This window comes from Bufo bufo, chromosome 5 (assembly GCF_905171765.1).
Source record: "Bufo bufo chromosome 5, aBufBuf1.1, whole genome shotgun sequence".
NCBI classification, from domain to species: domain Eukaryota; kingdom Metazoa; phylum Chordata; class Amphibia; order Anura; family Bufonidae; genus Bufo; species Bufo bufo.
This window is the reverse complement of record NC_053393.1, coordinates 318459637-318474277: the sequence shown is the minus strand read 5'-3', so window position 1 is coordinate 318474277 and position 14641 is coordinate 318459637. Positions and strand designations below refer to the sequence as shown.

Here is a 14641-nt window from a genome sequence, read left to right as displayed (position 1 = left end):
AACACTTCCCTGACCTGCCCCGTCGCCAGATTTATCACCAATCGAGCATTTATGGGACCAGCTGGTACACCAGCTTCAGCAACCTAGAAGTGTGCAGTATCTACAGGCTCAGCTGCAACATCTGTGGGCAAATGTGCCTCAGGATCATTACATTCACACATAAAAAGTTTCACTCCATTCCAACAACTTCTTCCTGGTGTGATAATTTTCTTTTTGTCAGTGAGTGTACATAAGTGTGTGCCTATTCTGTGAACATAGCGCACATCAAATAAAATCTAGATTGTTTTCACAAGCACAAACCTAGTGCAAAAGTCACATGTTTGGTAACCCTCCCCTCCATCATAATTTCTAAACTGTTGACTTTACTCTGGAGACTAAATAAGCCCTTCAGTAAAATACACAATTAACACCAGGCTGACTGTCCCCTGGTCAAGTGTAAATTAATTGACAGAAAATCTATACATTCTATTAAATACTTTAAACTCAAAAGTTGTTTCCTTACCAATTTATAATGGCTGGGCAGAATACTAGCCATTATGTTTAGATGTTGTTTAATAGGCTTTTTCTCACTAAAGCCATCCATGGGCCACTCATAGTCAAAACAAGGGCAGCAGCAGGGACTGTGTCAGCACCCGGCATACCCGGGCAAGTGCCGGGGCACACTGCTCCTGGGGGGCCCACTGAGCTGCTATGAGCACTTTCATCAATGACACTACTGTCATTTCACTCACGCAGTACCCCTCTGGTGGGCCCTCTGATAGTCACATGAGGCCAGCTGCTGCAGAGCTTCAGACATGCCCCCTCTACACAAGATGTGCTGCCTGAGGAAAGAGACTGCAGGGCTGGAGCAGAAGTGTGAATACAGTCTGTGAGTCTGTACTGTGACTGTCTCTTCCATGTGGGACAGGAGTAGGGTGGGGGTCAGGGAACTCTCCCAGCTGCTGCTGTATGCTGTAGTAGACCAGCAGCTTCAATGCTATTTAGTTGTTTTACTGCCTCAATAAGCAGTTTGCCTCTATGACACCTGCCCCCCTTCATGTCCTATCTCATCCTTATGGATTCCCTGCTGTCTCCTTTCCTCCCTCATGTATCCAGAGCTCCTGTTCCACCCTCCTATCTCCTGTTGCTGCCCTGCACAGACCTCCTGCCCCTACTTCTTGTATGAATCCCCCTCAGAGCCCATTCCACCTACTTGCTGTGTCCACCCCTCCTGTCCATCCAAGGCCCTGGGCCTCTGTCTCACTCCTCTGCCTCTCATTATGGTAGCGTCTGAACCGCATTCACCATAAGGACCTTCTAATGCACAGGGTCATGTGACTGTGCCCCCCATCCCGTGCTGTGCTCCCCACCCCGTACTGTGCCCCTCACCCCGTACTGTGTCCCCTTATACCCTGCATTGTGCCCTCTTACCACACCATGTACAGTGCCCCTAGTCATTCCCTGTACTGTGTCCCCTTATACCCTTTTATCTGGTCACTGTATGGCGGTGTTATCCGGTCACTGTACAGAGGTGTTATCCGGTCACTGTATGGCGGTGTTATCCGGTCACTGTATGGCAGTGGTATCCAATAACTGTATGGCCATAACTGTATCCCTTTCCCTGCCCATGCCACCTTTCTTAGACCTGGCATGAGTAGGGAAAAGTTGCAGTTGCGGTGCTAAGGACCTTTGCACCACAATCTGTGTCAGAAACACGGCTAAGGCCTCATGCACACGAATGTATTTTGTTTCCGTGTCCGTTCAGTTTTTTTGCGGATAGGATGCGGACCCATTCATTTCAATGGGTCTGCAAAAAAATGCGGACAGCACACCGTGTGCTATCCGCATTCGTATGTCTGTTCCGTAGCCCTGCAAAAAATAGAACGTGTCCTATTCTTGTCCGTTTTAGGCATTGTTACAATGGATCCACCAAAAAAAAACTATGGCATACGGATGTCATCCGTTTTTTTTGTGGACCGCAAAACACATACGGTCGTGTGCATGTATGTTGCCTAATATAGACGTATTTCTAGTTAATAAATTACCCCCTAATTGTATTATTATTCCAGGGTAGTGTCACGGGTGAAGTTTGCAGATAGCTGGAACTTATGAATAAACGAGCGACTGGCTTGATCCCAAACTAAGGAGCTTATAGGTGAGCCCTATAAAACCCTAAGAGCTCTCCCTGACTGCTATGCACATGCAAGGGTCTCGATGGTAGACAATTGCATGCCCACGTACCTAAGTATGTGTGACACCTGAAAACCCTATAATAGTGATGGGACACGACCACCGGCTCCCTGCACTTAATACGGACGGAGTCAGGGTCACCTAGAATCAAGCCAGCAAGGAAACACAATAAAGTAAAGGACTTATCTGAGCAAACAGCAGAAGCAGCCTCCAGCAGTGAACACTTCATCCAGGAAGTAGTATAAACCGCAAAGTGAGGCAGTATGGGAGGGAATATAAAGGAAGACGATTAGTCTAAATAAGTGACACCAGGCAGAAGGAAAGGAGATGAGAAAGTGAAACAAAAACAAAGAACATCATACAAGAGGTAGAGAAGAACGTCTGCCAGACCTTCTTACAGAACTGGCGGTGACAGGTAGGGCTAATATATTTATATTATATAGATTCTAGTGTATTATACTGTGCCCTGTATTTCCCTATAGATAAATGATCCTTGGCAGAAACAGTTCTCATCCCTGACCACCAGGACAAAGCAGCACTCTGTCAGTACATGGTGGCCCCCCCCCCCCTCTCCGCCCTGCTGCTCCGCTGTGTACTGGTGCTTATTCTGACACTAGGGCTGGGTTCACATCACATTTTTCCAATCCGTTTATTGCAGGCATGTCCAAAGACCGGCCCGTGGGCCAATTGCGGCCCGTGTTCCAGACTGATAAGGCCCCACAGATAAGTGTCACGGCTGAGGATGGGGGAAATCCTCAGCCGTGTGGAGCCAGGTGATGTTATGGCTGCTTGACCAAGAAGACAGGATTAGGGAGCAGGTCACCTCCTAAACGCATCCCTAACCTGACCCTGACTCCTAGCTACATGAGCCAACCTTGATGGTAGGAGGGCTCATGCTCCGGAACCTAGAAGTCCCTGCTAGCCCTCAAGATGGCCCTAAGCTAGGAGCTGAGTAAGACAACCCACTCCTCCTAAGCACGGAGGAGCAGGAGTCTCAACGGCCAAGCTGCTGGAAAAGGGGAAACATAAACAGCCTATGTATATGGCAGGTGCTGCACTAGTTCCAGCCATCTGCCACAGCCCTGCTGACTGGATCCGTGTGCAGGAAAGCTGAAGTCCACAAATAGCAGACAGACGTCAGCATAAACTCATCCACACACCGGAACCCAGATACATGGCAGCACTAAATAGTACAGGAAAACATAAACTTAAACTTATGACCACAGTGGTGGCTCTCACAGGCGGATGGAAAACACAGGAGGCTGCTTCAGCTAGCAAGACTGAAGCAACCTACTGAGCCCTGCTAGAGAGAGGGTCTATATAGGCCCAAGTGGCCACACCCAAGGGTTGGACACACCCAGTGACATCACACACACACTGGGAAGGAAGTTAACCCTTCCAGTACCACAGAAGGGAAAGACACATAAATGGGAAGTGCACACAATACATACAACGTGCATAACATACACACACCTAACATAAAGGTTGCTAGGTGTGACCGCATGCTAGGGCAGCAAGCTGCCTAGCGACGCTCAGGCTGCTCTGCTGCAAAATACAACACTGGTTGCCCGCGGCAACCACAAGTGAGGCCACAGACAAGCGGCCCTCACCCGTGGTTGAACACCCATACAAAACCGTAGGCAACTGCATGCGGTAAAGGAGTCACGGTCATGGGCATGGCCGTGACAATAAGTTGCCTAAATATAGATCTTACAGCCCCTGCAGTGAGTCCCCGAGCGCCACTCAGGACTCCTGGGATCTCTCGTCGCGGGACTTGACGTCATCAGCCAGGTCAGGGAGAAGGAAAGATCGCGAGATCTTGGACTGCCCGGGGACTCACTGGGGGGGCCTTAAGATCTATATTTGGGCTTTCCTTCTTCCTGTGCCTCCACACACAGCCACAAGGGCGACCATTAAGGGCTATTGAGCCTATTGAAGAAGAAAAACCACACTGACAGGCAGGCAGGGCTGTGCACTCAGGATACATGTATAATACTGTAAAGCAGACAAGGGAGCATAATAGGAATCTGTGGTAGCAAGCTGTCATACCCTTCATTAACCCCTCACTGTCCGTCACTGTGCTAGAATTCCATATCTGATGTGTTACTATTGCACAGCTTGCTATGTCTGCCTGTGTTATGGTATATAGAAGTATCTTTGCTGTTCCACCCTCTGCTCCTTGTACCCTCTACATAACTTCTCCCCTTCTGGCCAATTTTTATAATGGCAACTACGAATAAGAAACGAAAAGTTGACAGAGAGGGATGCCGCTTCCAGGACAGGTGGAATGTGGAATATTTTTTCACTAAATATAGAATCACTGTGTTTGTCTGATATGTCAAGAGACTGTGGCTGTTTATAAGGAATTTAATGTCAAGAGACACTACCAGTCGAGACATAGCACATACGACAAGCTAGCAGGGCACGACCGCCCATGAGTCAAATGAAAATGCCACAATACATAAAATTGTTAATTTGCATTTAATTTTAATGGTTCAAAGAATGTTAGGCAAAATGGTCAGCCCTCGCACATGTTCACTTCATCAAATCTGGCACTCCTCGAAAAAAGTTTGTGCACCCCTGGTTTAATGTATACCGCGGTGATGGACCATGTGATTGGAGCATGTGATCTGACGTCACCAAAGGTCCTTTAGCCCATAGTTCATCTTTTAAAGAACTAAAGACCGGGAGAACTACGCGAAGAGGAGAAGGTGAGTTAATTTTTTTTATTTTTTTTAACCCTCAATTGATCACCTACTAAGCATTCTGTTTTCAGAATGCTATTATTTTCTCTTATAACCATGTTATAAGGGAAAATAATAACATCTACACAACACCGAACCCAAGCCTGAACTTCTGTGAAGAAGTTCGGGTCTGGGTACCACAGTCGGTTTTTTATCACGCGCGTGCAAAACACATTGCACCCGCGCGATAAAAACTGAACATCGGAACGCAATCGCAGTCAAAACTGACTGCAATTGCATTCCTACTCGCGCGGGTTTGCCGCAACACACCGGGACGCATCCGGAACTAATCCGGACACGCTCGTGTGAACCCAGCCTTACAGTCCGGGGCACACCACCAATGAGGCCAGGTGAGGCGATCACCTCAGGCAGCACCAGGTAGAGGTAAGAGGGGGGCAGCGGAAGGACCATGGGCAATGAGTGTTTTCATTGTGGGAAAGGGGTTAGGTTAAGAAATTGGCATGGGGGGGGTACCGTTTTTGTTTTTTCGCCTCAGGCAGCAGAAAGGATAGGTGCTTTATTTTTTCGTTATTTTTTTTCTTTACCTGCACTAATAAGCAGAATGTTGTATTTCAGTTTTGACAAAATACCAATAAAGAAACACTGAAACAGAAAGGCTAGGTGCACCCGTGTTTACAGTGTACCTCATAAAAAGAGAGGAGAATCATGGAGGAAAGCACTGTGTTACATACATTATATTCAGTGCAATTTCATTTTATGCACCTATTACATTATTAGGCCTCACATAAAGGGTATTTTGTATCCACGTATTTTGAATCCATGTCACACAGATCATAAAACTTGCCCCAAAACTTGCTGACTTTATAGATGTTTATTGTCCGGAGAACCTCTTTTGGTATGCAGGAGGAGGCCTACATTTTCTTTCAGCCTCTGTCATAAAACTAGGTGGTGTTCATCCTCTGGGCCCAACACTATTGCTGACAACAAGGAGCCCTTGGTTCCCTCAGCAGGAGAGGAGGACAAGCTGAATGAGCACATTTAAATACTCATTGCGGCAGTTAGGGCGACCTAGTCCTTTCTGTTAACACCTCTCCACTCTGACAGGTAGAAGAACAAATAATTCCCAGTATAAAAATCATGACATGAGATGAATAGCCCCATTTGTGGTAAGGCCTTAACATTTTGTAGCTTCATGAATGGTGTTATCCACCTACGCATTTCATGAGAGCATCCTACCCATAGTCTTTGATATTTTATCATGTTTATTGTGGGTTTGTTCACGTCTTCCTTATATCTCTACAGTCCACTTTTATTCTGCCGCTTTTTTTTTTTTTTAAGCGTGGTGTTCTTTAGATTCTGATAAAAAATTCTAACCTATTATGATCTTCATCTTTTCCGATGTATGTTCCTGTTCACTACACAAAACACGACAATATAATACACAGCCCACTTCGTACATAATACCTCTTCTCCTATTATCATCAAAGACTTCCATATCATTTGCTCTGTTCTTCACCATTGTTTTTCCCTCCTTCTCTACTCTAATTACTTTCCTGGCAATATATCCTATTGGCAGTCTTGTCTCTGTAATTAACTAAGCCCCACTTCCCTCTTGCAATCCATTTCCAAGTCTCTGTTTTGATCCTATAAATAATCTGTCTCATAGTCATTAGCTTAAAGATGACATAAGTGCATCAAATTTTGGAGTACACTGCTCTGAAAAGCCTCAGCTGCGGAGCCTTGTGGAGGCTTGTAAAGAGTTAACATGAGTAACCTGCTGTACTATGGCATAACATGAAAATGTTCAAAAAACACTTTGCTTTTTTCTAGTGAGGTTCAAATTTTACCTGATAATATCCCTTTCAAAAAAGCTTGACCAGAATATGTAATAAGTAGGGATGAGCGAACCCGAACTGTATAGTTCGGGTTCGTACCGAATTTTGGGGTGTCCGTGACACGGACCCGATTCGTAACATTTTCGAGTCTGGGTTCGGGTTCGGTGTTCGGCGCTTTCTTGGCGCTTTTTGAAAGGCTGCAAAGCAGCCAATCAACAAGCGTCATACTACTTGCCCCAAGAGGGCATCACAGCCTTGCCTACTATTGGCATGGCTGTGATTGGCCAGTGCAGCATGTGACCCAGCCTCTATATAAGCTTGGGTCACGTAGCGCTGCACGTCACTCTGCTATGGGACCTCTGTCCAATTGATATTGGGTCATTTTTATTTTTTTTATTTTTATTTTAATTCATTTCTCTATCCACATTTGTTTGCAGGGGATTTACCTACATGTTGCTGCCTTTTGCAGCCCTCTAGCTCTTTCCTGGGCTGTTTTACAGCCTTTTTAGTGCCGAAAAGTTCGGGTCCCCATTGACTTCAATGGGGTTCGGGTTCGGGACGAAGTTCGGTTCGGGTTCGGATCCCGAACATTTCTGGGAAGTTCGGCCGAACTTCTCGAACCCGAACATCCAGGTGTTCTCTCAACTCTAGTAATAAGGATAAGGGGTAATTATATAATGTATCTCATCCTACATACAGACATAGTAAAATGAACTTCCTTGCCTATGTCATTAGACGTCATTTATGTTTTCAAGCAAATATGTTAACGTCTAGAGGGAGCTATAGCATATTGTACTATATAGTGACAACCCTATATAAAGGTCCCCTGTCACATAAGTAGACCGACACTCTGAATTTCCAAATAACACAGCATCTTATGTGTGGACAGGAAGCCAGTTTTTCTATGCATTCCTATGGGGGCCCTCAATGTCAGTCTCATAGGAATGAAGAGTGAAGTAACTGACTTCCTGTCCTGTGTCAGCTGGAGATCAGAGAGTTTGGTCACATGACACAGCTGAAACAAAACAATAGCTGATCTTAGGGAGACCAGCAACAATAAAACACTTTAGAGCCTCACTTACAAGCAATCCAAAGTGCAAAGCTCCCTAGAAACAGTAATATGCAAAATAACCGTGGGAGCCCCAGATATGGGTCTTCAACACAGTGAAAGCCAGATATTCCTCAAAGGAAGGAAAAACCAAGCAAAGGGGTGTCCCCATTATAGAGATCACCAGATCCACCATATTAAGTGAGGATCAGCTGAGGATCAGAAGGAAGGTTATAATTAGTGTTGGGCGCGAATATTCGAATCGCGAATTTTAATCGTGAATATCGCTACTTTGAGAATTTGCAAAGATTTAGAATATATTCGGATTCGCAAATATTTTAGATTTTTTTTCCTCTGAACCCATGATCGCTCCCTGCTTCTTGCTTGTGGTCAATGAGAATGTCTTTGTCTGAGCTTAGCAACATCCCTAGCAACCAATAGGAAATTTGCCTACCCCTAACTATATAAGAACCTCCCCAGCAGCCATTTTCTGCTTTTTTTTTTTCAGTTCTGAGAGAAACAGCAGTGTCATTACAGTGCTCTGTGCTTTCCACTCATTACATTAGATAGATAGTTAGTTAGATAGCTTATATATATATAATACAGATAGGTTAGTGGGAGATAGTTAGGTGTAGGTTATATCCTGATATAGTGTAGCTGATTCCAGTGCAGTGTGTTAGGTAGTGTTCTGCTGTCCATACATACATGCTACAGACATAGTACTGTAATGTCACAAGTTCACAACAATACATAGTGCACCAATCAGGAATATGATGTCAGACCTACTATGTGAAGCTGCATGTATTGCGCCAAAATATGCGCATCATTAATTGCCAATTTGCGCAATCGCGAATATATTTGAGCACTCAATCTGCATATAAAGCTGTTGTAGTGTTCTGCCGTGCCAACCATTTTCTCCAGTCTCAGGAAACTTCAAGCAGCTTGAAAAATGTAGCAAAAGGGACCCACGCCTGTATTGTGCGCGCAATACACGCATATTACATTGCCGATTTTTCGCAATCAAGAAATAATGGCGAATTCTCGAATTCGCCAATTTCTGATGAATATTCGTGAAATATCGCAAATTTGAATATTGCCCCTGCGGCTCATCACTAGTTATAATTCAAAAATACAGTCACTGGTTAAAACATTACCTTCACTATAGTTTATATAATGTACCTTTCTAACAGGTCAGAGAATAGCATTTTTTTGTAGGAGTGGTTTTTTAATTCTTTAATTTAACATACAAATAAGTGTCTATCTATAGGAGCTATTAGATATTAGATGTTCAAAAGAACTGTATTTCTAAAGCAGCTCAAAAACACATAGGAGCATATCTACTAAGCTTGTAGATGTATGAATGCACCAAATGTATCACAGGAGCTCAGTGTGGATGATGCATATGACGCAGGGATAGACTCTAGAGATGAGCAAATTTTTCATAAATTCAATTTGCCGGTTCGAAAATTGTTTGGAAAAAATTGGGTTTGATCCGAAAAAATTTGTGGCGAAAATTACATTAAAAAACGTCTATTTCCTGACTGCGGAGAGCCTTTAAAAGTGGTGTAGAAACACTGTGCCTTGCAGTAACACGCATATGGAGACTGCTTTGGTAGTGAAATAATACTGTGAGTCTGTATGTCATGCAGATGACAGGCTTCGCACTTAGAATCACTGCACACTTCACTGATTTGGGCAGTCACGGGGGCCAAATATTTACCAAAAAAGTCATGTATGAACTCAGCCTTGCTGTTTATGTTAGTGCCAAGAAGAAGTGCACCCCTTTTACACCGTCATCACCTGATTCCACATAGATGTCTACAGAACCTGTTCTATTAAACGCTTATACAAGTAGAGCCCCCTGACAGAGGGGAGAGGGTTGTCAGCAGTAAGTTGAGTTAAGGTGTTGACGTCACTGATTATTTTGCCCTTCCTCTGATCCGTCAGAACAATAACCCCCAAAAAAATGGATCCTGTCTGTGGAGCATCTGCCTTTACTCGGTCAGCATTGGGTAATCCATAAGCATTGCTAATGCCAAAAAAAAACAGGAAGTGGATCCAAAACAGAGATGACACGGTGAATGGAATATTTGCATGTCTTCTGTGTTTTCGTACCCACTCCTGCTTTGGCTAGCAAATCATAAGCCAATTCTGATGGGACCATACAGGCCTTACAGCCGCTACACAGACAGGATCAGTTGTGCGTCTCATTTTTCCTTCCTTCTTACACATCAGAAGAAGAGTCAAATAAATGATGATGTCAGCCCGCCAAAAGCTAAATAGTGGCCAGTCATGAAGTGGGGAGAGTGGGAAACAGCATGAGAAGTCCACAGAGTGTCCCTATACATAGTGTTGAGGTGGAAGCAGGGTATGAGAGGCCACAGAGTGGCACAATGACAGTGTGGAGGTGGCAGCAGCAGCATCAGGAGAGGCCACAGAGTGGCACAACGACAGAGTTTGGAGGTGGCGGGCAGCAGCATCAAGAGGATGCCACTGAGTGGCACAATGACAGTGTGGAGGTGGAGGCAGCATGAGAAGGCCACAGAGTGTCAGGTGACATAGTGTGGGGGGTAGCAGCAGCATGAGGAGTACCACAGAGTGGCAAGGGTGACATAGTGTGGAGGTGGCAACAGCATGAGGAGACCACAGAGTGGCTCAATGACAGAGTCTGGAAGTGGCAGTAGCAACAGGAGACCACAGAGTGGCACAATCACAGTGTGTTGGTGGCAGCAGCATGAGGATGACCACAGTGGCAGAATGACAGAGTGTGGAGGTGGCAGGCAACATGATGAGACCACAGAGTGGCACAATGACAGAGTCTGGAGGTGACGGCAGCATTAGGAGGCCACACAGTGGCAAACTGACAGAGTGTGGAGGTGGCAGCAGCATGACGAGACCACAGAGTGGCACAATGACAGAGTCTGGAGGTGGCGGCAGCATCAGGAGGCCACAGAGTGGCAAGGTGACATACTGTGGATGTGGGTGGCAATACCAGCACCAGCTGAAGATGGTGGGTGAAAGAAGTAGCACTTGGCATCAGATGTGTGGCATCAGGCGGGTGACAGCATCAGAATAGTAGCTGAGGCAGGTTGCCAGAAGAAACCGGTCTCTTTTTTTCAAAGTGTTGGTGTGGCACCATGGATGATCTAGTCTGATACATCAGGTATTGGTGTGTGGAAATCCTGGCTGATCCACGCCTGATTCATCTTGATGCAGTGTCCCACTATTTGCTATATGTGAGCACTTTAAACATGTCATATCAAATGTATTGTGGTATCATGCTGTAATTCCCTTTAGCAGGCTGGCAGTGTCATTTACCTTTATTCGCCCCTAGGTGGTGCTGTCACCACTTATATATATAGCTGGGGGGGGGGGTCAAGTCAGTTTGTGTGGAGGAAGTTAATGGAGGAGCTGAATCAGAGCAATGTAGCTGCTATTTTAGCTGCTTGGCTCTGGCGAGGCTAAGGGAGTATAGAGAACACTATTACAGCAGCACAGCACAGACCAGTGAGTATATGTCTGGATATAGAGAAAGTCTAGTGGAGGTTAGAGCTAAATTAGTCAATGGACTTCACAAGCACCAGTGACCAGGAGCAACCTAAAAGTACCTGCACACAGCCGGATGACTAATGCGCAAAATTATCCTTTACCACATGCCTCTATGGACATTGTGGATCAGAGTAATTGAAGGCATCCTTACAAATAATGGAGCAGAGGATTTTGCCTGCCGTTAGGGAGACCGCCCTGTGGATTGCTAATGACAAGTAAGAATGTATTATATCCAGTACCTGAGTGCTAGAGTGTGGACAAAGAGCCCGAGATGCAGGCAGCACCCTAAGAGATACGTGTCTCTCAAGTACAGGGGCCCCTGAAAGGTAAAGAGGTGGCAATCCCCGTGCCGGCTGACGCGCAGAGGCAGCCGGAGTCACACTCCCGCCGCCCAGGAAGCATGGCTCTATTGAAGGACTAAATCCCATGGTCCCCAGAGAGATTATGGCCCATGGGAGAAATATGTGGCAATATCAAAAAGCTATTAAGGACTGCGCAGTCAGAGTATGGGATCGACCCCAGTCCAGGGATCCGATTTTTGAGAGGAGGACCAGGAGCGTGGTGTGGTTCTTGGTTGAGAGGGGCTCTGGCTTCATCCAAGATGACAAGACTGGGCAGGAGCTGTATGTTAACAGGCGTTCTGTGAAGCGCCGTTACCTTTCTCAGGCCCGCCACAGCCTATATAAGGGGGACACCGTAGAATACACCCCCCTAGAGTCCCTTCAGGGTCCATTTGCTATAGCGTTAATCTGCTTTGAGAAACCTCTGGTCCCGTTGTCAGCACCGGAGGTATGGCCTATGACCCAGCTGCAATAAGAAAAGTGTGCTGTGTACAAGAGTCGGCAGACGGTGTGCCTCCGCTTCCGAGGACCACCTCAGCCAGAGCCGGAGCCGCTCATCCCAGAGTTGCCTACTCCACCTGAGAGATGGGAGGAACACCAAACCACCGACCTCCCTGCCTGTGGCCTATGTGAGATCCCAGAAGGTCTTTGCTATGGCCCTGTCTCCCAGCCGAAAGGTCGGGCAGATACTTCCCAGCTTCCTTCAGAGCGAGAAACATGTACCACCGTAAGCAACATGTGGCTTCAGCTTCTCTGATGTGTATGCCTATGGTGTCCTTTTGTTATGGCTTCGCACAGGGAGCAAGAATGTTACACACAATTCGGATGGAACTCCTGATCTTAAGAAACTGGACTGTCTTGTGTGCTTTGGAGATCGAATGCAGATGGAGCAGATAAAAACACATTAATGTTTTCAACTTACTGAAGCTGCTTGATTTAATTGTGTATAGATGGTAAAGGCAAAGTCTGATGGTGTGTTGTCATCAGCATCTTCATTATGTTTACTGCTGGACCCACAACAATGTAATTCGGTCCATACCGCAAAAGAAGGTCTACAAACACCCATCAATTTTGCAGAAGAAAACATGGTTGAAATAAAAAATGTCACCAATGAAAGGATAATGGAATTCGGTTTATATAGAAGAAAGTCTACATTCACCCATACATTTTCAAAAAAAAAGCCAGTGTCACAAAAAGAATTTCATGACTAGGTACTTCAGTCCATACCGCAAAAGGAGGTGTACATTCTTCCATACATTTTCCTAAAAAGAGCCAGTGTCACAGAAAGAATTTCACCACTAAGTACTTCAGTCCATACCACAAAAGGAGGTGTACATTCACCTATACATTTTCCAAAAAAGAGCCAGTGTCACAGAAAGAATTTCACCACTAAGTACGTCGTTCCATACCGCAAAAGGAGGTATACATTCACCCATATATTTTCCTAAAAAGAGCCACTGTCACAGAAAGAATTTCACCACTAAGTACGTCGTTCCATACCGCAAAAGGAGGTGTACATTCACCCAACTGGGCTGTAAAATATCTCACTGCACCACTGAACGGCAAATAGGCCCTAATTTTTTTTCTGTTTTTACACAAAAGGCTTTTCAACAGATAAGTTCAACCATGAACGGCAAATATATTTGTATTTCGCCAGTAATACACGTCAAACTGGGCTGTAAAATATATCACCGCACCACTGAACGGCAATTACGCCCAGTCTTTGTTCTATTTTTACAAAAAAGGCTTTCAACAGATAAGTGCAACAATGAAAGGCGAATATATTTGTATTTCGCCAGTAATGCACGGCAAACTGGGCTGCACAATATCTCACTGCACCACTGAAAAGGCAATTAGACCCAAGTTTTTTTCTATTTTTACACAAAGGGCTTTTCAACAGATAAGTACAACCATGAACTGCAAATATATTTGTATTTTGAAAGTAATACACGGCAAACTGGGCTGTAAAATATCTCACTGCACCACTGAACGGCAAATAGGCCCTAATTTTTTTCTGTTTTTACACAAAAGGCTTTTCAACAGATAAGTGCAACAATGAAAGGCGAATATATTGTATTTCGCCAGTAATAGAAGGCAAACTGGGCTGTAAAATATCTCACTGCACCGCAAAAATATTTTTCCTTTTTCCACTTGTTCTGTCCTCCTTATGTGTGAAGGTACATAGCTTGACAGACAGCTAAACCTTATCCCGGCACTGAATTGACAATGGAGTAACGTCCAACTTTATCTTTATTGCAAGGATGTAAATCAGTGTGTGCGTGGTAAAACTGGGGAACAGAAAAAACAATGTGCTTGCTAATGGGGTCTGACATATAGTAATGCATATAATACATTTCTGTGCATAGAAATGCACATACAAACACAGATGCATACCTAAACCAGAGCATGATTCCTATCTGCATAACAAGCATGGTCCCTAGCTGCTAACTACAAGCTGCTATTAAGGAGAGGGTAAAGGATGTGCAAAATATATATGAAAACAGATGCAAAACAGGCTGTAATGTGGCTATGTGACATACCAGCGATGCTACCGTGAGCTTAGATGTAGAGGATGTCTCAAGAGGCTTCTAAGCCATGTGCTATCCTCAGGCAGTGATGACTGTGAAGAAAATAGCTGCTATGTGCAGGGATGATGATGTCACTAAGATATGGAAGCTGAAGTAGACCAAACTTGTAGTGTGAAATAGCTGCAGATGTATGTAAAACGGCCACTAGATGGTACTGTTACACAATCAACAGAGAATTATACAGAAAACATATTAACTATGTATGAAAGTTATGCATAAATAACAATAAACTTGCTGAAGGCATGACACCACTAGTACATGACAAAAAGGGCTTTAAAGAGGACCTTTCATGCGATTTTAAGCGGAAATACATACTTGTACTTGCGGGATGATGCTGCCACCCTGCTTGATTTTTAAAATATGCCTCCTACGCCCCGCTGTGCCCCGCCGAATTTCTCCCGCTCAG

The 14641-nt window shown here is 44.9% G+C and overlaps 1 protein-coding gene across 1 annotated transcript in view; it reads left to right on the top strand.

Annotated features, from left to right (window-relative positions):
- LOC121002505 (cadherin-20-like) overlaps nt 1-12404 on the top strand; it is an 87432-nt gene extending 75028 nt beyond the window's left edge. Inside the window, 1 exon segment of the mRNA XM_040433957.1 lies at nt 12144-12404. Within this exon segment, the coding sequence (XP_040289891.1) occupies nt 12144-12404 (261 nt within the window).
- The last annotated feature ends 2237 nt before the right edge of the window (nt 12405-14641 follow it).